We start from the raw sequence: 20,924 nt of genomic DNA on the forward strand, positions 1-20,924 counted from the left end.
CTAGCACCTTTGTGCATTGACTTGGCCATTCTAGTATAAAGTTTTCGTGTTGAGTCTAGTCTCGAGCCATTCACACAAAGATAAGCCAGGAGTTCTTCCAAGCAAAGAGAAAAACTTAAGGGTAGCTAGGAATTCACCATTGCAGTTCTATGATTCGAAAGGTTAGTGTTTTTCTTTCTTTTCATTATTGTTGTTCATTTTTTGTCTTTCATTTTCGGTCATATGAGCATATGACCCATATGCGATCAAGTCATTTTTTCCATAGTTGCATATAGGTTAGCTATCTAAAGTTTTGTTTATTTTGTATATCCCTCATGCATGCTTCCAATCCTTGTCTATCCTCTTATATTTTGCTTATTTCCCTCTTTATGCATACCTCCTATTCTAGCTCTCCCATACATTTTTTTGTTGAGGCATGTCATGTATAAGTCTTACCAATTTTAGATTTAAAATTGTCATGATGATTAGTAGAGGTAAGGTGATGTGTGTGCGTAAAACATTCATATCTCGTACCTAAGTCCCATAATCGAATTCTCTTGTAATGATTGATCAGTTGCTGTTAGGGAGTCATTTTATGATTCTTGGTCTTTAAAACCAAGTGGACGATTTGAGTTTGGATTATTTCACTACAACAAAATTGAATTTTTACGGCTTCACATCAATGACATACAGTAAATGCAAGCCGTGATTTCTCACTTTTACAGGTTGCTTTTTTTGCATGTCGTAAATAATTTCCCAACCATGATGTATCTATTGCGTAGGTCGTGAATGCTAATAACGATGATTTTTTTACTGCTTGCAATGTTAGTCGTAAATAATAAAACTTTCTATGGCATGCATATGGCATGCCATTAATACATTAACTATACACGACACGCGTTCACCAGTCATTAAAAATATTGAATATTTCACGACGCACAAAAAGCTAGTCGTTAAAAATTACACTTTTCATGACACACAAAAACCTGTCATTTAAAATATTGCACTTTCCATGACACGTAATTGCTATCGTGAAAGGCACGATTGAAAAAAAAAATAGCACCAAAATGAAATTTCAGTGCCAAACACCAAAAAAAAAATTAAAAATAATAATAATCAAAACCATAAATCTTCAGCCCCAACATCCTCTATTTCTCTCTCTCTCTCTCTCTCTCTTTAAGTCTTCGTCTATTTCTTTGTCTCTCTGACATTCACATTCACACTCACATAAGCACAAACCCTAGGCCACCATTCAACACCAAAAAAAACTGTTAGACCTCTCAATTTGCCTCAAAGAATTATCAAGCCCTAACACATCTCTCGCTCTCTCTCTCTCTCTCTCTCTCTCTCTCTCGACAATGGCGAGCACTTTCTTTTCCAATTTCCATTATTTCGACAACCTAATCGTTGTTAGAATCTTCGTCTACACTACCATAGTCTGCGAGGCAATCTCATGGGTTCTAATCTACCGAACAACCTCTTACAAGTCCATCAAATTTTCCATCGACAAAGCTTCAAAGAAGCTCAAGACCATGAAGACGGACTCTAACCCTTCCAAGCTCAACATCAAGAAGTCCAAGACCAAGAAGATCTATCGCGTTGAGTCCAACCACGATCTCTCCCTCTTCAAGTTCAAATCTAGCGCTGTCGTTGCTCTCGCCCTCTTGAACTCTCTCTTCGAAGGAAAGGCCGTCACGAAACTTCCCTTTGTTCCTGCCAGAATTGTCCAGAAGATGAGCCACAGAGGCTTGCAAGGGGACGATCTGACTGATTATTCTACGGTGTGTTTGTATTTTCTGTGTTCGATTAGTATTCGGTCCAATTTGTAGAAGTTTTTAGGGTTTTCGCCACCAAGAGGTGCCGCCGGAGCAGGGCTTTTCCCAATTCTAGATCCCTAGAGCAATTGATCTAATCCAAATCCTAATTGATCAGTTTTCAATACCTTACTTCCTTCTCAGTTATTCTAAAATTTTTAGTTTTGGTTGTGTAATTATGGGATTTTCTAATGAGTACTTGAATTGATTTTAATTCAAATAGAATTTATGGATTTATCTGATACTTGATCTTTAAAATATATCCCTTGCTAGGACTACATGTGTATGTGCAGTTGTGCACTATACAATTTTGATGATATTGGTACCAAAGTTAATTGATTGATTCTAATTGGTTTTATGGTCATGATGTTTTAAGTTTTGTGATTATTCTTGTAAGAATATAGAAATATGGAGAGAAGAGCTTGAGTAAAATTAGTGGCACTAAAATTGAATGTATGGAATGTAGTTTTAGTAACAATACGAGTAAAAATAATCGAGAAGTGAGGATTGAAACTAAAAGACAACAAAGATTGAATATTTTCATTACCTGAGTTCAATTATTGAAAAGGATAGAGAAGTTGAATATGATGTGATCTATAGAATGGAAGTATGTTGTTGACTTCTAACATCTTACGTGATCAATGAATATTAGCAGAATTGAAAAGAAAATCTTATAGTAAAGCTATTATGCCATCCTAATAGCTGGATCTTGTTGGATTGTGGAGTTAATTTGATCTTGCTTGATCCAATTTTTAAGACATGCTTTGTTTTGTATGTGACTTGCTTTTAGGCTAAGAAAAACAAACTAGGACAATAACATTCAATCATTGTTGTAATTTGGCATAACTAGAGATTTGAAGGAAAGTTACTAACATCTGCATCTCTCGTCGTAACCCACTCCACACTTTCCAACTAGACTTTGTCAATTTTGCATTCAAATTTCAGAAACTATCTTAAATTGAGTTATATACTTGTTGCATAGTTGTTGTCTGTTTGCTGAGAAAATAGAGGAAACTAGAAATAAAATGAACTTTCATAGGCAATAGTACTTTAGATATATCAAACAATTAGAGCTTGATTGGCTTGGTCTTAAACTGAGGTCATTTAAGTGGAGTTTATTGCTGGGCTCTTCATCCGACTATTGACATTCTGCTCACTGGGGGTCGTGACTATCTGCCGAGTATGATTCATTACCACATATAAGTTACAGCACACAATGTTACTTCTGTAGTATTTCAATCTCTGCCTAAAGTGCATATATATATAAAATTTGAATTTAATCTAGAAAGATTATTCTCTTACTTGGATGATACATCATGCTTTCAGGTCTGGGATATCCGTAGCAAGATGCAAATTCATGCACTGTCTGGGTATGAGAACACCGTTTGCTCAGTTTTTACTCAACCTACGGTAGGCAAAACCTTTTCTGTGGTGGAGGAGAAATGATGGTTTAAATTAAAATAGGCACAGTTCTATTTTTTATTTTTTTTGCTTTGTTTTTTTCCTCTTTTCTTATGATATTATTTTTGCAATGTGTAGAGTTATTTTGATTAAATTTAGACCATATAATAATTTTTAACAGTTTTTACTAGTTTTCTTATCGAAAATTTCATAAGATATATGTAGGACACTTTCATGGCAATGATTAGTTTGTCAAATACATCAATACCTATCCGATGTTTACAAAAGGTTTCAGTATTGTTTTCTTGATTGTGATTGTTTACTTTAGGTTTTCCAGATGAAAAATAAAAGTTAAATACATATGGTTGTCATTGCAATTCATACGTAAGCCTGCTACCATTTTGAGACAATATGGACTTGACAAGTATGGTGCCTTGTGTCTATGACATTTGTGTGTCCATGACCACAAATCATATCTTGAAAGTGGGATTCTAGTGATTTAGGCTGAAGTTTGTATATATAGTGATTCTTTATTACGTTGATTACAAGGGAAGCATTAATAGTTTGGTAAAATGAAGCTTGCCGCTTATGGGTAAATAAACTTTTGGAATAATGGTGGTTGTGAAAAGAGAGTTAACTTGAAGATAATTGCGTATGAGCTAAGAAGGTGTAATCATAAAGAATTTAAAAATATTTTTAGATTTTGTGTGTGCCTAGTTGGAATTATGAGGACTCCATTCTATAAGTTGATAGCTGTTAGCACGTATGTTGAGTTATTCTAAATGTATTAGTTCCTTCTGAAATAAAATTGCATGTGCTGCTTAAAAACTATTTTGTACCTCTAGACTAAATAAAATTGTGACAGAATCTTATGGAAGAGAAACTGTATAAAATTTTTGAGTGGCTTCGACATTAGAATATTTTTCTTCATCTATTAGATATATTATACTTTTTACTCATGTCAGAGATGCCAGAAGGGTAGGGTGATCTGATAATTTATGTGAAAGGACACAATACAAAAATATACATCTGTTGGTGATCAACATGAAAGTAGAGAGAGACTGGGCCCTTTCCTCTCAATGTTGAAAATATATATATATATATTAGAGAGAGAGAGAGAGAGCCTTGGTCTCCAACAATGATTTGAGCTCTCTGGTATGACAAAGTAGAAAAAGGTTATGCTGTATAGTTCGTGCATTATAACATCTATTTATAGCAAGGAAGTCCTTTTCTTGTGATCAAGCCTCATTGTAAAATGTTTGTTTTAAGATCCACAAGTTGTAATTAATTGGCTCTCATGATACAACGATAAAGTTCTGGGATCTTAGATTTAGTAATCAATATTTTGGTTTTTATTTTTTGTGCTTTGTTGTGTGTTTCTTTTCTCTTTTTAGTTTATAATGATAGCAATTGATTTTTGCTTGGCAGGTAAAACAACGACAACCCTTACACACCATAAGAAATATGTGTGAGCAATGGCTTTACATCCCAAAGAGTATGTATCTATAAATATAATTTGTTCCTTTGCAAGTCAAGTGTTGATGCAATTGAATCAACTCATGATAGTGCACTCGTAAGAAAATATTTGGGTAAATTTTGTACCGTTTAGAACCGGAAGATAGGGTGGTTTTTTTTTTTTTTTTTTTTTTTTTTTTTTTTTTTTTGTGTGTGTGGGATGATTTAGAACTTTTTGGACGGTTTTGAAGTGAGGACAAATTTTGATGTTTAGAAACATAGTTTTTGGATGATTTGGAATGTACAGACAATTTTTGGATGTTCGAAACTTATAATAGTTTTTTTGATGTTTGAAATGATAATTTGATGGTTGATTGATACTTATATATATGTGTGTGTGTGTGTGTGAAACTTGTTTGTAATATTTGTTTTAGATTGTACAGAACAAGTGAAATAGAACCGGTTGAATTATAAAAAAAAAAAAAAAAACTAAACATATTCTACGATGGGTAGAATAGGCCGTTGTATTAAATATTTAATGACTAGCAATGAGCATCGTGGTTTGTCTCTTGAGTTAATGTCGTGCAAAAGTAGTTGTAGAAAAATTAAGCATGACGTTTAAGATGCGTGGCTAAAAGTTTTAATAGCATGCCGTTGAAAGTGAATGACTTTCAATGACTGGTCATAATATGACGTTGCCTTATGCATTAACCACTACAACAAAAAACACATTTGGCGACCAATTCGTCTCCAAAAGAATCAGTGACAAGTACACAATTGGTCACCAAAGGCCTGTCACCAAAAGTATTGGCGACAAAATCATAAATTGTCACCGTATATAGACATTTAGCGGCAAACAAAAATGGTCGCCAAAAATCATATATTTTTTGTCGCTAAAAGGTTAAAATTTAGATAGACTATGTAGTTTTAGCGACAAATAAATGCATCGGCAAAAGTACTATTTAGCAACAAAATTAATTTGGTCGCTAAAAACTTTTGTTTGCTAAAAGTTTTTGGAATAACCACGAACTTTATGTTGTCGCCAAATATATTAACAGCGACCAAAATACCACCTGTCACTAAAAATTCACTGCACAAATTTTGATTTTAATAGTTTTCCTGTTCAAAATAATCCAAAACACTTATTTTTCTCTACAGAATATATACACAAATGTAATGTAAATAATAATATACTTGTGCGAGACATTCATAATAATTCAAGATTAATAGCTATTAAACAACCCAAAATAATTACAATTCTCTGACAATCTAAAACATTCACACCAAAGTACTTACAAACTATTAACATCAAACCCACAAATACATTTCCAAATCTTATGTCAAAATATTTTCAATAACATAAAACCAAATATTTTGATGCTAAACATTTAACCAACAAGTCATTTACCAAAATCCTATGTCAAAATATTTGTAAAAACACAACACCAAATATTTTGATGCTAAACATGTAATTCATAAATCATTTACCAAAAATCCTATGTCAAAATATTTCCAAAAACATAAAATCAAATCTTCTGATGTAGCCTGAACTATTTTCCACCATTGACAATCTGTCACATGAAAAAAATATATATATTAGATTGACAAAAAAAAAAAAAAAACCTCGATATGAATTTCACAATGTTAATTTTAATTTTGTAACGAGAAGTCCAATCGGGTGTTGTTTGCTCATACAAGTTTATTTATGCTTGAACAAGCCGTCTGTGCCAAGTTTCAGTGGTTTCAATGGTCATTTCGCAATTTCGACCTCCAAACGGGCCTTTTAAGTCTTGATTTTTACATTTTTTCTTCAAATTTTCCAACCAGAAATCCAATCGAGGTCTCGTTTGTTCCTACAAGTCTATTTAGGCTTGAGCAAACTGCCCGTGCCAAGTTTTGGTGGTTATTTCGCAATTTCGGCCCCCAAACGAGCCTTTTAAGTCTTGTTTTTTACAATTTTCAGTCTAATTTTCTAACTGGAAATCTAATTGAGGTCCCATTTGTTCCAACAAGTTTATTTAGGCTTGAACAAGCTGTCCGTGCCAAGTTTCGGTGGTTTCGATGCTCATTTCGCAATTTCAGCCCCCGAACGAGCCTTTTTTTTTTTTTTGGTGAGTAAGTCATAAAATAAAAGACAATAAAATATACAAGTTTACAAGGGGCATACCCCAAGTACGCCCTACAACAAATAAAAACGACAACAAAATAGCCACATAAAACTACCACTGCAAGAAAAAAAACCACCCCCGCAAAAGCGAAAGAACAGAAAATACAAGAACCCCTACTTTGCCCATATATCCTTTTTGTCCCCAAGTAAACCCTACCATCAGACATAATAGATGGAAACTTGTGGTGGATATATGGGCAAATAAACATATACACGCCAGAAGCTCATAAAACATAATAGACATACGCACAATACAAATGTAACTAAACTAAACACCCAAAAAACCAGTTGAAAAAATGATAACCGCCCGCGCTTGCTCCTAGTCTCTACCTCGAATGAAAACATGGAACCCAATAAGCATCTCGCTTCTCATAGCCGTGACATCCTAGCCACTTAACCAAAGCCATGACGAAGGAAAAGATCTATCCTATGAAAAGATCCCGACGGAGTCACATGAAACCTACATAGTCAATCACCATAATCAACGTCTTAAGAAGTGTAGTAAAAACCATTAACCACCACATCAACAGACAAAATCGACAGCGATCCCATCATGAGAATAACCCCCACATCCCCCAGCTCCTTCCTAAGCTGACCACAAGCCTCAATCCCCACGGTAGTGTCCCTTTCATTCCATGTTGGGAGTGGCTGACGATCAATCAGGATGGGTCACGTGAAGACAAGAAGTAACCAGAAAAAATCAGTAGGCCGCTCATCTCTCAGCCCCTAACTCAACTAGCCATCGAATCACAAATTCCCATAGCAACGACCACTCAATCACTCTTGGTAGAGATGGCTCACTACCAATGTCATATAGAGTCACATGATGACCATGTAATCAATCAGCATAAATAAACCGCTATAAACCATATACTGTTGTGCCATGGTAAAAATTTGTGAGCCCACTTAAAAATATATATTTGAAGTCCATGATTAAAAAATGAGCCCATATAATCCTAACCGACCAAAAAGAACCCAACCAAAAATTGGCCCACTCTTTTTACACCACATGCAACACAAAATAAATATTTATAACCTTTTGCCACAAAACCATTGCTGGTTTAACCTAAAACCGTGGGCCAAGAACAACCCACGTGCACCACTTTCCTGTGTATTGCTCTCGGATAATGTAGCCCATGTGTGCAGTGCAACTACATCACTCCATCCAAAAGACATGCAATATATCACTATATATATATATATAAATATAATTGGACCACTTAACAAAAGCTTTTTACCAACCAAAATGGAGTCCGGATCCTCTCCTTGAGGCACTCTCCTTCATTCCCTACTGGCAACGGCTCAGATGAGCCGTTGGACATCCAACGGTTCAGATTAAAAAAAAAAAATGAAATTTCAAACATTCCCGCCCAAACAAACTCAGCCAAACCCAAAGCTGTATAGGTTATACACGCACTTCTTCTCCTCCACAGAACCCACCTTCACCAGCGACCTACTCCCAACGGAAACCCAAGCTTGACGGCGACCCACTCCCAACGCCGACGACCCACTCGTGAAACCCAACCTAACCGATCGAGGTGAATCTTTTATCTATCTGCTTCGCAAACACACAGCTTTCACGCTCGTCTCCTACACCTCATTGAACCCGTCTCACCGGCGACCCTCTCGACGGCGACCCACTCCCCAAACCTAACCCATTGCTTTGCCCTCATTCTCTCTGTCCTTATTGGGGAGTCTTTCTTGCTGCTGAAATGGGTGCAGAGATAAAAGAGCTTGAACACTGTCTGAAACTGCTGATCTCAGCCGTTGCAGCCCTTCTCCACGGGTCTGAAAGGCGAGAGTGTTGAACACTGTCTTTGCAAAGGCCGAGATGTCGCGGGCAGAAATGGGGTTGAACACTGTCTGAAACTACTGTCCATCTGTTGCTGCTGCTGTGCATCTGTTGCGAACATAAAAGAGCTTGAATTTGTTCTTATTTTTGTGTGAACATGTATGAGGGTTAAATGTTTGCTGAAATTGTTTTTTGTTTATAGTTGCTGAAATTGGGCTGAAATGTGTGTTATAGCTTGTATTCACACTGAAATTGTACTGAATTTGTTGTTTATAAATGCTGAATTCTTGTTGCAACATATATGACTGTTCAATTCTTGTTGCACCAGTGCTAGTTAAGGTGGTTGTGTGTTCAATTTTTGTTAGTTTCTATTGATACATTGTTTTAGCTTTTCTTGATATTCTGCAAATGATTTTCTTGTAGAATATGTGAGTGTGATGTTCCAATTTCTTGCTGAGAATTTGGAAGGGGAAAAGTAAAAAAAAACCAAAGAAACAAGGAAAAACAGAGCAAAAGAAAATAAACCCACTTTTTTTGTTTTGTTTTTTGTTTTGTTTTTTTTTTTTCTTTTTCCTTCCTCTGTTGTGAGTGGTTCGAACAATCAATTGGATCAATTGGCAGTGTATATTTTTTCTTCTAATTCTCCTTGATCACTAATCAAAATGGACAAAATGATTAATCAAGTTCTGTATATTTTTGGATTATATGTAGTTGAACACAGAGAGTATGAGAATGTGTTACTCTTGTAATTACTTTTTTTTTATTTTTTATTTTTATTATTATTAATCAAAATGGCCTTTTGCTTGCTTTCTGGTTTAATTTGTGAATGGTTAGCAGCATCTGAATAACACAACCAGCAACCAAGTTTCCAGATTTTTAATTCCAATTCTCTATGGGCACAAAATTTGATCACAAAACTGGACATAATCTGTAACCATTGCAAAACCATTGCAAAATATAGATAAACTGTAACCATTGCAGAACCATTGCAAAATCATGTCCATCTACAGAACCAGAACCAGAATTAGAATTTACCAGAATTCATACCAGATCAGAAGCATACCAGCAGAACCAGAATTATATTAATATTAAAGAATTTGTTTTAATAGCACATGAAAAATCAAATGAATCAAGCTCACTCATCTCTTTCTATATTAATAAACAAACAAACAAACAAATAAACAAAACCACTCTCAAGAACTTAATCAAATGTTCTTGATATGTGCATTTCTCTCCCTAAAACTATATAATATAATCATAATACCAACACTCATTTCTATTAGCTGCAAAACTTATAGGCATGCTATATTGAGGGGTCCATCCATCCAAGCAAACTCTTCATTTCCAAGCTCAAAATCAAAATCAGGAAGATCACTTGGTTCATTCTCTTCAAACCCAAAGATTTGAAGATCATCAAGACTCCCAAAATCATCAAACAGATGTCCAAAATCATCCATAAACAGCGAATCTGTTGCATACGGATCGTAACAGATTATTCGGATTCTCTTCGTTTTATGTGAAAACCCCCAAAACACTCTACTCCAGAACAAGTCCTGCAAATCACAAACACAAAAACCCAGTTCAGATCAGTCCACAAAACCATCAAAAAACACACAAAAGCTTGAAACATATGCAAAAAAAAAAAAGGTTTAAAAAAAAATTGTACCTCTTTGGCCTCAAACGCATCGAAACAGTTGGGAACAGAGATTGGTTCTCTGCTGGTAAAGACAGCAGAGTTGTTGCAAGCACAAAGCGAAGAACACAGAAGTGAATGAAATCTAGAGCTTCAACTGAGCCCCAATCAACGCCGATTCAGACTCTGCCGACATAAATCTTCTATCCACAACTCACCTTTCCACAAAACCCTTTTGCAGAGTTCTTGGTCTAAAAACAGAGAAGAGGAGCAAGAGAGATCAATGGTCACTCATACACCTATATATATATAGAGACAGGATTAGGAATCTATGGCTACGATTTCTCGATTATAATGGTGACAAAGATCGGCTTATAATTATTATCGATTTTGCAGAACAGTGTGATGGCTCGGTGGGTGTGTTGCATGAGTCCGGATTTGAGACTGGGTTACCGTCGTCGGATTTGCAACGACGTCGATAGTGGGTCGCCGCCGGTATTGGGTCGTCGGTGAGGGTGGGTTCGACGGAGGGAATGGGTGAGTGTAGGCTGTGTGAGCTGTGTTTTGGGCGTTGAGAGTTGTGTGTTTTGTCTTGGGCGGGAGATGTCCGAAATTTCATTTTTGATTTTTTTTTTTTATAATCTCAGCCGTTGGATGACCAACGGCTCATCTGAGCCGTTGCAAGCAGGGAATGAAGGACCCTCCTCAAGGAGAGGATCCGGACTCACCAAAATGAAGCTTGACATCACCTCCTCCACGTGATCCCATTAACCAATGCATACACAACATCAGTTGGTGAGGAACTAGCTTGGACAGAGAGTGAGATAGGCATCGTCGTCACACACAGCAGCAGGCTTCAGGAGCTATCACCACAATCCGCACCCAATACACTCATCGACCGCGTGAATGCACCTATCATCTACAATCTTCCTTGCACGCCATAAAGCTCAAAACCACCATGGAAACCGCTCAGCAACTCCGACGAGCAGCCTAAAAAAAAAAAAACTAGGGCATAAAACTAGGCCAATGCTCGCAATGGATACTCGCCGGCGTATTACTCTTCACCTCACGGCAGCAACTCATGAACTGAACAACTACACACCAACCTTCGTTAAGCCAAGCTTACGAAGTAACCCATGACGCCCCACTGGATATTCCACAAACCAGCGTAGAAGCACAACCCAGAACAGAGAGCATTTCTGGGACCACAACGAACACCATTTTAAACAACGTCGCCACTGCAAGCAGCCATGGCCGACCTTCATCACATAGAGCACAATCATTCAAACCAAGTAACTCCGACGAGGAACCAGTAGCGGAGACAAACTTCCACCACTACCACACAAACAGCCAACACGGCGTTCCCCAGCTTAGCGGCACACGCAAGAGAGACCGACAGGCCTGGCATCTCCGGTGAAAAACAAAAGCCACTTGTTATGGACCAGACACTAGAGCCCGTAACACACCAACGATGAACCATAAGGCACCCATGGCCACACAGTAGCCACCGCACAGTGTAACAACAACAGCAACACTGGGTTCCAGAAACCAATGTGGGCCTATGCCGGAGTCAACAACTACCCTCAAGGAAGAGAAGTTTACAGGACCTGGGAACCACCTTGGATGCAACCCATGACGATACAACCAAGAAAACCAGAAGGGGTTACTAATAGGGAAGCTTTCTCTCTCTAAGTTTTAGAGAGAGAAGCTCCCACCTAATCACCCCAGAGGTGGGAACGGGCCTTTTAAGTTTTATGTTTTATAATTTTTTTTTAATTTTTTAATCGAAAATCCAATCGAGATCTCGTTTGTTCCTACGAATCTATTTAGGCCTGAATAAGCTGTCTGTGCCAAGTTTCGGTGATTTGGGTGCTCATTTCGCAATTTTGATCCCTGAACGAGCCTTTTACGTCTTGTGTTTTACAAATTTTCCTTCTAATTTTCTAATCGAAAATCCAATCGAGGTCCCGTTTGTTCCTACAAGTCTATTTAGGCTTGACCAAGCTGCCCGTGCCAAGTTTTAGCAGTTTTGGTGGTCATTTCGCAACTTTGCCCCCCCCCCCGAACGGGTGTAGACATCCCATTTTTGACCGACCTTAAGACTCAGACGTCACCAACTGAGCGCTCGGTGATGTTGCATATTGTGCTCATTCTGAGGTTGCGGAGTCTCGGCTGCTAGCCTTGCCTCCGGACTTCGGAGCTCTTTTGGGCTTTGCCTCGGTTTGCGAACCAGGTCCTGTTTTCTCTGTTTTCTATTCCCGAAGGGAGGGAGAGGTCTCGTAGACCATCTCTTGGTGGCCGTAGGCTACGTTTCGTGGTCGTAGGCCATTTTTCCTGTTTGGAGCCTAGTTTCCGGTTTTCGGAGCCGTCGGCCGTATGCCTCGATTCGGGATCGCTTAACTACCTCCTTTTGCTCCGGTCTTTGGCACACACCTTGCTACCTCCCTCTTGAGGGACACTGTGGCCCGGGAGACCACCTTCGTGGTCATACGCCACTTCCGGTGCCTAACAGCCTGTTTTCGGGGCCCTAGACCGCGCGTTTTGGCCCCCGAACTCTCGTTTTGCATCGGTTAGGGTTCATTTTTGGCAGGGACCCTATTTTCATTGTTAAGAAGATAGTAGGATGGTGGGAGGCCACCTTTTCCCCTGAAAAACCAGTTTTCTCTTTTTCTCTCTCAAAAAGCCGATTTTTCTGACAGAAAGCTGGTTTTTCTCGCTTTTGAGCCATAATTTCTGGTTTTCCACACCATCATTGTGTTGTCCTCATCTGGGAGGCCACCAATATGGGTAGGCCAACCAGTAATTCTTCTTGACCCTTTTGAACCCCTCTAAAAAGCTAGTTTTTCTCTCTCCTAGGTCACATTTTCTAGTTTTTCACCACACAGCTGTATTCTACTCATCTGGGAGGCCGACCAGCTTTTTTGCTTGACCCTTTTGACCCCTGGTCGGCCGACCAGGGGGAGTGGCCGGCCGGCCACCTTAGCTGGTCGGCCAGCTTTCTGCTTTTTGCTCTTCTCAAGTGCAACACAGCTGTACCAGCTGTGAAGCACTTGACCCACTATCCGAGGGTTTTGTCCTTGTTTTGGTCCTTAAAAGGGGGTTTTGACCCCTTTGCTTGGTTGGTAGGAGGAGCTTGACCCTTTTGGTCTAGCTTCCTCAAGAAGCTTGACCCCTTTGGTCAAGCTTCTTGTAGAAGCTTCGAACCTCTCTCTTGGCTTCTCCAAGAAGCCCTACTTCTCTCCCTTTATATAACCAACCCTCCATCTCATTTTGCAAGGGTTAGACATTTGGTTAAGGCATACACACTCCATCCTCCATTACCTTCTCTCCAAGCTCCAAACCCTAATATTCTTGGCCTTTTCACACTACACCTCATAGCCTACCACCCCCACCATCTATTCCAGCATCTTGGAGGTCATTTACAGAGCTTGAGGAGTCACATTCTTGGTCCAGAAGTTGCTGAAAGTCGGCTCTACATGGGTAAGTCTTCATTTACCCCTTTTTTGCACTATTTTGCTCTATACTTTAGCTCCATTTGCAAGAATTTTCGAGCCTTGGTGTAAACTGAAAATAGTCTTATTTTGAGCTCCTCTTCATGTTTGTTTAAGAGTACTTTTCTGTTTGAGGTCTGCTACCCCCTTGTATGATTTATCTCTCTTGTAGGGCTTATTTTGCATGATATATTAGCCTTATTTGTGAGCATTTTTGGACCTCGACCTAAACTGAAGAAAGTGTTTTTTTGACCTCCTCTTTAAGTTTGATTGAGGTCACTTTTCTATTTGGAGTCATTTTCTTCCTTGCATTCTTCATTTCCCCATGCTTTGAGCCATGCATGTGAGCATTTGCGTTGGCCTTGTTTTGGCCTCTTAACCACTAAAATCCAGTGGATTTTCAGTGGCCTTGATGTGTCTCTGAGCTCCAAAATCATAGAGGGGTGACCCTCTCACCCCTCATTCTCTTTACTAGCATTGTTGGCCTTCCAAAGGTATCCACCCAAAAAAAGGCCTTCCAAAGGGACCCTATTTTGCATGCATTGAAGTCATGTTTCAAGCCTCATTCTGAGGGTTTTAAGGTCTGCCTAAGCTCTGTCAAGAGCCCATTTTGTCATATTTTATGTCTATGATGCATGTATAGAGCAATCCCATTCAAGGCCTTTCAAAGGGGCTTTTCTTTGCATGTTTCCGAGACTAATTTCAGGGCCTATTTGGTGGGTTTTAGGGCTGTCATAACCTATTTCCAGAGGTGATTTTTCCATGTTACATGTCTATCTTGTATGTGCTTAATAACCCCTTGTATGGCCCTCTAAAGGAGCTCATCATTTTTGCATGCATTGGTTGCACTTCAGTGGTTATTTGGACATATTTTATTCACTTTTTTTGGCTGGTTTGATGAGTTCTCATACGCTTCATATACATGCCATGTAAACCATACTTGCTAGCCAATGTTGCATGCTATTTTAGTCCATCACGTTAGCATTTTTTGGCCACGCTTCAAACTAGAAATGTGCATATTTTGGGACTGCCTTGGCTCTGTTTTTGTACTTCATGATCAAATTATGCTCGCTTTGTATACTTGTGGTTCAATGCATTGGACTAGTTTTGAGTTTCGGGGCTTATTTCATGCATAGAGTGTTATATTTCCATGATTTGGGACCATTGCATATCATATTTCAGTGCTGGAAATCACATGTTCGTATGCTATCTTGCATCTCTTGCCATGCTTTGGTAGAGTGGCATTTGATGCTCTAGGTTCGGTCCTTGGTATGTGTGCATGTCTGCACGCATTTCGGTTGTCTCATTTTCATCTCATGGCCACTGATGTGAGTGTGGCTGAGGTCCACTCATGATTGGTGTAAGTCCATCATGCATTGTGTATGCCATTTCAGTTCGTAGCATTGCGTATGCTAGGTCGCATGTTAGAGCATTGTGTATGCCATGTTACATCGAGCATTGTGTATGCCATTTCATAGCATTGCGTATGCTAGGTTGTATGTTAATCGCATTGTGTATGCCATCTCATTTGCATCGTGTTTGGGATAGGAGTTAGCCCAAGCACGAGAAACGAGGGATGTTTCGTACTCCGAGTGACGGAACGTGTCTCAATTTCCTGTCGCCGACACTTCGGATTACCCATGATGGAGTTTAGGTCTTGTTGTGTTTTCATGTGCATTCATTTCACATTGAGTCGTGCAATTCGATTCCTTGGCCATCATGCATCGAGATGCGTGATTGGTGGCACGAGGATCGAAGACTATACTCCCTAAAGAGTAGTCATGCATACATATGTGAAAATACTTTGCCATGCCCCTTTGTTGCTCTCTATTACAGCAAATCAGAAATCAACAGCCTTCTGGAGCTTTGCACAATATTCCAAGAACAATTGCAAACAGAGGCAAACCGGGGCATTGCAATGGATTTCCGCGCAAGGCAACTCAAGCATGTATCATTCATCATTTTGAACAGAGCTGAGGCGGTCTATGGATTTACGTGCTAATTTACCTGCTTTCCTAGATTAATTTGTTAATTAATTAGGATTTTGTATTTATTCGGACTATACTATTTGTTCGGACTGTATATTATTTATTCGGACCCTCTGAGCGAGGGAACAATTGTAATAAATGTGCGTGCGTGTGATGTATGTCTTCCAACCCCACGTATCTCTCCCTTTTATTTACCAGCTTATGATGGTTAGATTAGGGCATGTTTCAATTAGCATACTTATGCTCGCATGTTTGCATTCATTCATCTGTATTGTATGCACCGGGTTCGGCACATCATTCTAACTGCATTTGTATTTCAATTTCAAATTGAATACGTGTTACCTGTAGCATCATCATATGCCATGTTTAGAATAGCCGAGTCTATTATAGTTGCATTTTTGCATGTGTTGCATTAGGCATTTCTGTATAGTTAGGATCATGCATGGATTTCTAACATAGCTTTTGTTTTGGCCTGGAGTACTCGGTAAGCGTTTATGCTTTAGCATCCTTGTATGCGTGTGAGTGACTGCCATGATAGCATGCTTACCTTGAAGCTAATTGCTTATGTGATATAACTGCCTGAATGCCTGTGGGTGAAGGTTGGGTTATTCGAATTGGAACAATTCATTAATTGTGAGTTTTAAGCCCACTAAATAGTGGCAAAATCATGTTTTCTAAGCCCATCCGAGAGTGGCAAATTCACATCTTAGCATACTTGCGCGTAGCACCATCAAACCATTTTCAAAACAAATATGAGATGTTTCGTTCCAATTCAGGCGATCCAGTCTATACTTGTATGCTGTGCGCATCACATAGTAAATCTAGGCTAATAACCGAAATAAAAACGCATAATATTTTCAAAACTAGATATCATGGTTAGTAGAGGCCGATCTTTGATCGGGCGAGCGGGGGTGCTCACGAAGTGACTTTCCCCAATCGTACCCAAGTTCCCGAGCCGAGGCAACTTTGGTGACGACGGACACGTGGCCTTAGGCAACGAGTCAGGATTTCCTAAATTCCCCCAAAATAAATATTTAGGTGGCGACTCTGTATCTGGAAAAGCAGTCCATGTTCGGCACTTCTTTCAAAAAATCTATTTTCAAAAATGATTTGTCGGATTTGGACTCTTTGATGATTTCATCGGTCTTGCATTGCACTCTGCGAGATTAGATACAGGACCGTGACATTGAGTCCTGAACTGTAGTGAGCCCATATGAACAAAACGGGCGGGATTTCCCTCCCTGGACGTTCAGGGACATCTACAGTTTCTGGCGACTCTGCTGGGGAGTTAGAGAACTTGACTCGAACTCATGATATCTTGTTTTGATTAAACTTATGTGTTTCTTTGCATTGCATTTTGCATTGGTGCGCCTAGGACACCGTGTTTGCCGTATGCTATTCCTGAACGGTTTGCCGGAGGCTCACTTCGAGAAGCGTGCCATAAGGCTGACCAGTTGCGGGCTCTGCCACGACGGGAACACAAACCCCGGTTTTTACCAGGGCACCCTTTTGACCATTCGACCTAGTGAATATTCGGAATCCATAATGATCATTCCAAGATAGGACAGGTTGCTTACCCGATTATAGGTTGTTTGAAACCACTACGTGCGTAGTGAAACCCTAGCTCCTGACAAAATAGGACAGGGAAACCCTACCCCAACGTAGGGGTGTTTTGGCTCTCACTTGTTTGTTATGTGCTTTTAGAGTGCGTCCCTACCGGAAAACATGTATCAGTTTGCAAGTTTAGGCATCCGGCCTGCGGGCACCAGTATCGGTATTTTGGGAATCAGTTATCTGCGGGTATCAGATTCAGTTTTGGGACAGTAATTTGGGGAACAGTGATCAGTGGTCGAATACAGTTATTCAGCTATGTATTGATTGGGCTGAGATGCTGCTTGTTTTCTCTTTCAGTTCAGAGATTTAGTTCAAAGCAACCAGTGTTCTCCTTTGCTGAGGCAAGGTAGGAAAAGACTCACCGGTTCATCAGATCCGTCAGTCACCAGTCACCTCACCTCCGTTCAGTTCAGCGGATTTATGATGACACAAAATTCAGAGGAAATTGTGGTTATGGAAGCCGTATTCGATCAAGGAATCATCTTACAGGGTGAAATCGACGCTGAAATACCACACCCGCCCAGGTCGCCTGCCGCGCGCCCGATTTGGGAACCCCAGTTGTTTCAAGCTTATGAACCCACAACATTTGAGTTGATGGGAATGATTGGTGACCTTCAGAGGTCTGTGGCTGATCTCGCCTATGGGATGTCGGCTTCGCCACTAACTACACCGTATGCCAGGAATTTCATACCACAGGAGCCCCTACTGCTGGGGCGAATTGTGATCGAGCTCAGCCAACCTGAAGCTGTCTCCAGCTCCGATAATGACATGCCGACAACAAGGCTCCACTCTGACCAAGTAACCCAAACCTTTTGCCAAGCTGAGGCTAGTGGAAAGAACAAGATGAAGGTGGACACTAATCCCTATGAACAACTCCAGCAAGCTGCTGAGGCTCTAAAAGCCAAGGGGTTGAATAAGTAGCAAATACTTGCGGTTGTGGCTAAGACTGTAGATGACGTCTTTCCCACTCAGGCCGAGAGCAGTTCAGGCCGGGGGAAAAATCAGGATAGGGACCGTCGCACCGGAACTTTGCCTGCCAATCCTAACCCTACACCTGGAAAAGATCGGAGAGCCAAGGCAGCACCTGCCGATCCTTTTTCAAGTGCGTCCAGCAAAAGCACGCAGACCTCGAAGTATCTGCCCCGAGGTCGCAGGGTCTTTCACGCCCTCTACATGCCTTTGTCTAAGGCACTTCAAATCCTCGCTAAAAAGGGTATCTCAAACCCCTCGAGCCTCGACCTCTTCCAAGTAATCTCCCTCTCTCACATGATGCTACCCTGTACTGTGTGTACCACCAACTGTAGACACCCCATTTTTGACCGACCTTAAGACTCAGACGTCACCGATTAAGCGCTTGGTGATGTTGCATATCGTGCTCGTTCAAAGGTTTCAGAGTCTCGGCTGCGAGCCTTGCCTCCGTACTTCCGGACTCTTTCACGCTTTGCCTCAGTTTGCGAACCAGGCTCTATTTTCTCTACTTTCTCTTCCCGAAGGGAGGGAGAGGTCTCGTAGATCATCTCTCAGTGGCCGTAGGCTACGTTTCGTGGTCGTAGGCCATTTTGCCCGTTTGGAGCCCGATTTTTGATTTTTCGGAGCCGTTGGTCGTGTGCCTCGGTTCGGGACCGCTTAACCACCTCCGTTTGCTCCGGTTTTTGGCATGCATCTTATTTGCTCCATTTTGAGGGACACTGTGGCTCGAAAAACCAACTTCGTGGTCGAACACCACTTCCGGTGCCTAACAGTCAGTTTTCAGGGCCTCGGGCTGCGCATTTCGGCCCCCAAACCTCCATTTTGCATCGGTTTGGGTTCATTTTTGGTAGGGACCTCTGTTTCGTTGTTAAGAAGGTCGTAGAAGGGTGGGAGGCCAGTAATTGTTCTGACAACCAGTTTTATTCCTCCATCGCCCTCCGTCACCCGTTTTTCTCACTTGAAAGCCAATGTTGACCACCCTAAGGCCACTTTTTCTTGCCCCAAACCACATATTTGTGTTGTACACACCTGGGAGGCCACCAATATCACATGGTTGGCCAGTAATTCCGTGTGACCCTTTTGAACCCCTCATAAAAGTGACATTTTCTCTCTCCTGGTTCACTTTCTCCAGTTTTTGACCACATGGTTGTGTTGTGCACACATGGGAGGCCCTCTTTCTGGGGTGGCCGACCACTAATCATGATTGACCCTTTTGACCCTTGGCCGGCCGGCCATGGGGAGAGCCGGCCGGCCACCTAAACCCTAGCAAACCAACCGGCCTTGATCCTCTCTCCAGGTACATTACAGATATGAATTTTGTTTCCCCCCAGATTGTGTATCTGGGGGGCTGCACTTTTGGGGGGAAACTTGAATTCATTTCCCCCCCCCCTTTTTTTCCCCCTCTTTTGCCTATATAACAACACCTCCAGCATCCATCTGAGGGTTACAAATTTTGCTCTAAGCCTCCTATATTGTATCTCCCTCTCATTCTCTTCCAAGCACCAAAACCTTCCAAACCCTACACCATTCCTACACCACCACCTAGCACCACACCACCACCATCCATTCCAGCCATTTGGAGCTATTTTCCAGAGCTAAGGAGCCACCAAACTTGGTCAAAGAGTTGTCAAAGACTTGGTCTTCAAGGGCAAGTTTTCTTCTCCTCTTTTTGGCCTTATTTTTGCATACAATCTAAGCTATACTTGCTTCCATTTTTGGGCTCCGACCCTAACTGAAAATAGCATTATTTTGAGCTCCTTTTCATGTTTGTTTAAGGGCCTCTCCCTGTTTGAGGCTTCCTTTTAACACTTGCTTCTTTACCTCTCTTGTATGCCTCTTTCTTGCATAGTATTTTTGACGTATTTGTAAACTATTTCGAGCTTGGTTATAAACTGTGAAGTGGCTTATTTTGAGCCCTTCTTCAACATTGTTGAAGGGCTCTTCACTGTTTGAGGCTTCCTTTTGTCACTTGCCTCTTTATCCCTCTTTTGGGCCTCATTTTTGCATGTTTTGTTACCCCCTTGTGCTTATATTTTTGGGCTCCGACCCTAACTGTAAATAGCCTTATTTTGACCCCTTCATGTTTGATCAAGGGTCCTTTGCTGTTTGAGACTCCCTTTTTGCTCTTTGTGTTTAAACCACTTTTTAGGCCTTATTTTGCATAGTACTTTGAGCTTGCATGTGCACTGTTTTGGGTTTGGTCACTAACTGTAAAATACCATATTTTAGGCCCCTCTTCAACTTTGTTGAAGGGCCCTCCTCTGTTTGAGGCCATCAACCATCACTTGCTTCTTTGTCTCCCTTTTGGCCCATTTCTTGCACAATGTTTTAGGCCTGTTTGTGTTTAGATCTGTGGCTTGTTGTAAACTGTAAAGTGCTTCATTTTGAGCCCCTCTTCAACTTTTTTGAAGGGCTCTTGGCCATTTAGGGCCAGCAGCTTCTACTTGCTTCATTATCTCTCTTTTAGGGCTATTTTTGCATGCTAGCTTAGTCCTATTTGTGTCCATTGTTTGGCCTTACTTAAAACTGTAAATATGCTTGTTTTGGGACTGTCTTGATTCTTTTTTCACGCTTCATGTTCAAATAATGCATGCTTTGCATAGCTATAGGTCATTGCATAT

The 20,924-nt window shown here is 40.5% G+C and overlaps 1 protein-coding gene and 1 long non-coding RNA gene across 2 annotated transcripts; one reads left to right on the forward strand and one right to left on the reverse strand.

Moving 5' to 3' along the window:
* Positions 1-1,126: 1,126 nt before the first annotated feature.
* Positions 1,127-4,834, forward strand: LOC114300570 (uncharacterized). The gene is made up of 3 exons (XM_082887463.1): positions 1,127-1,760; positions 3,120-3,203; positions 4,623-4,834. The coding sequence occupies exons 1-3, from the start codon at positions 1,338-1,340 to the stop codon at positions 4,701-4,703; spliced, it is 588 nt and encodes a 195-aa protein (XP_082743589.1). The 5' UTR covers positions 1,127-1,337; the 3' UTR covers positions 4,704-4,834.
* A 4,834-nt stretch (positions 4,835-9,668) lies between these two features.
* LOC145799159 (uncharacterized) lies at positions 9,669-10,916 on the reverse strand. Its single transcript, XR_014341171.1, has 2 exons — positions 10,275-10,916; positions 9,669-10,161 (listed from the first exon to the last, which is right to left on the reverse strand). It is a non-coding gene; the product is annotated as an uncharacterized LOC145799159 (long non-coding RNA).
* Between the last annotated feature and the right edge of the window lie 10,008 nt (positions 10,917-20,924).

The sequence above is a fragment of the Camellia sinensis genome, chromosome 9, assembly GCF_055761805.1.
Source record: "Camellia sinensis isolate YWXY chromosome 9, ASM5576180v1, whole genome shotgun sequence".
Lineage (NCBI taxonomy): Eukaryota > Viridiplantae > Streptophyta > Magnoliopsida > Ericales > Theaceae > Camellia > Camellia sinensis.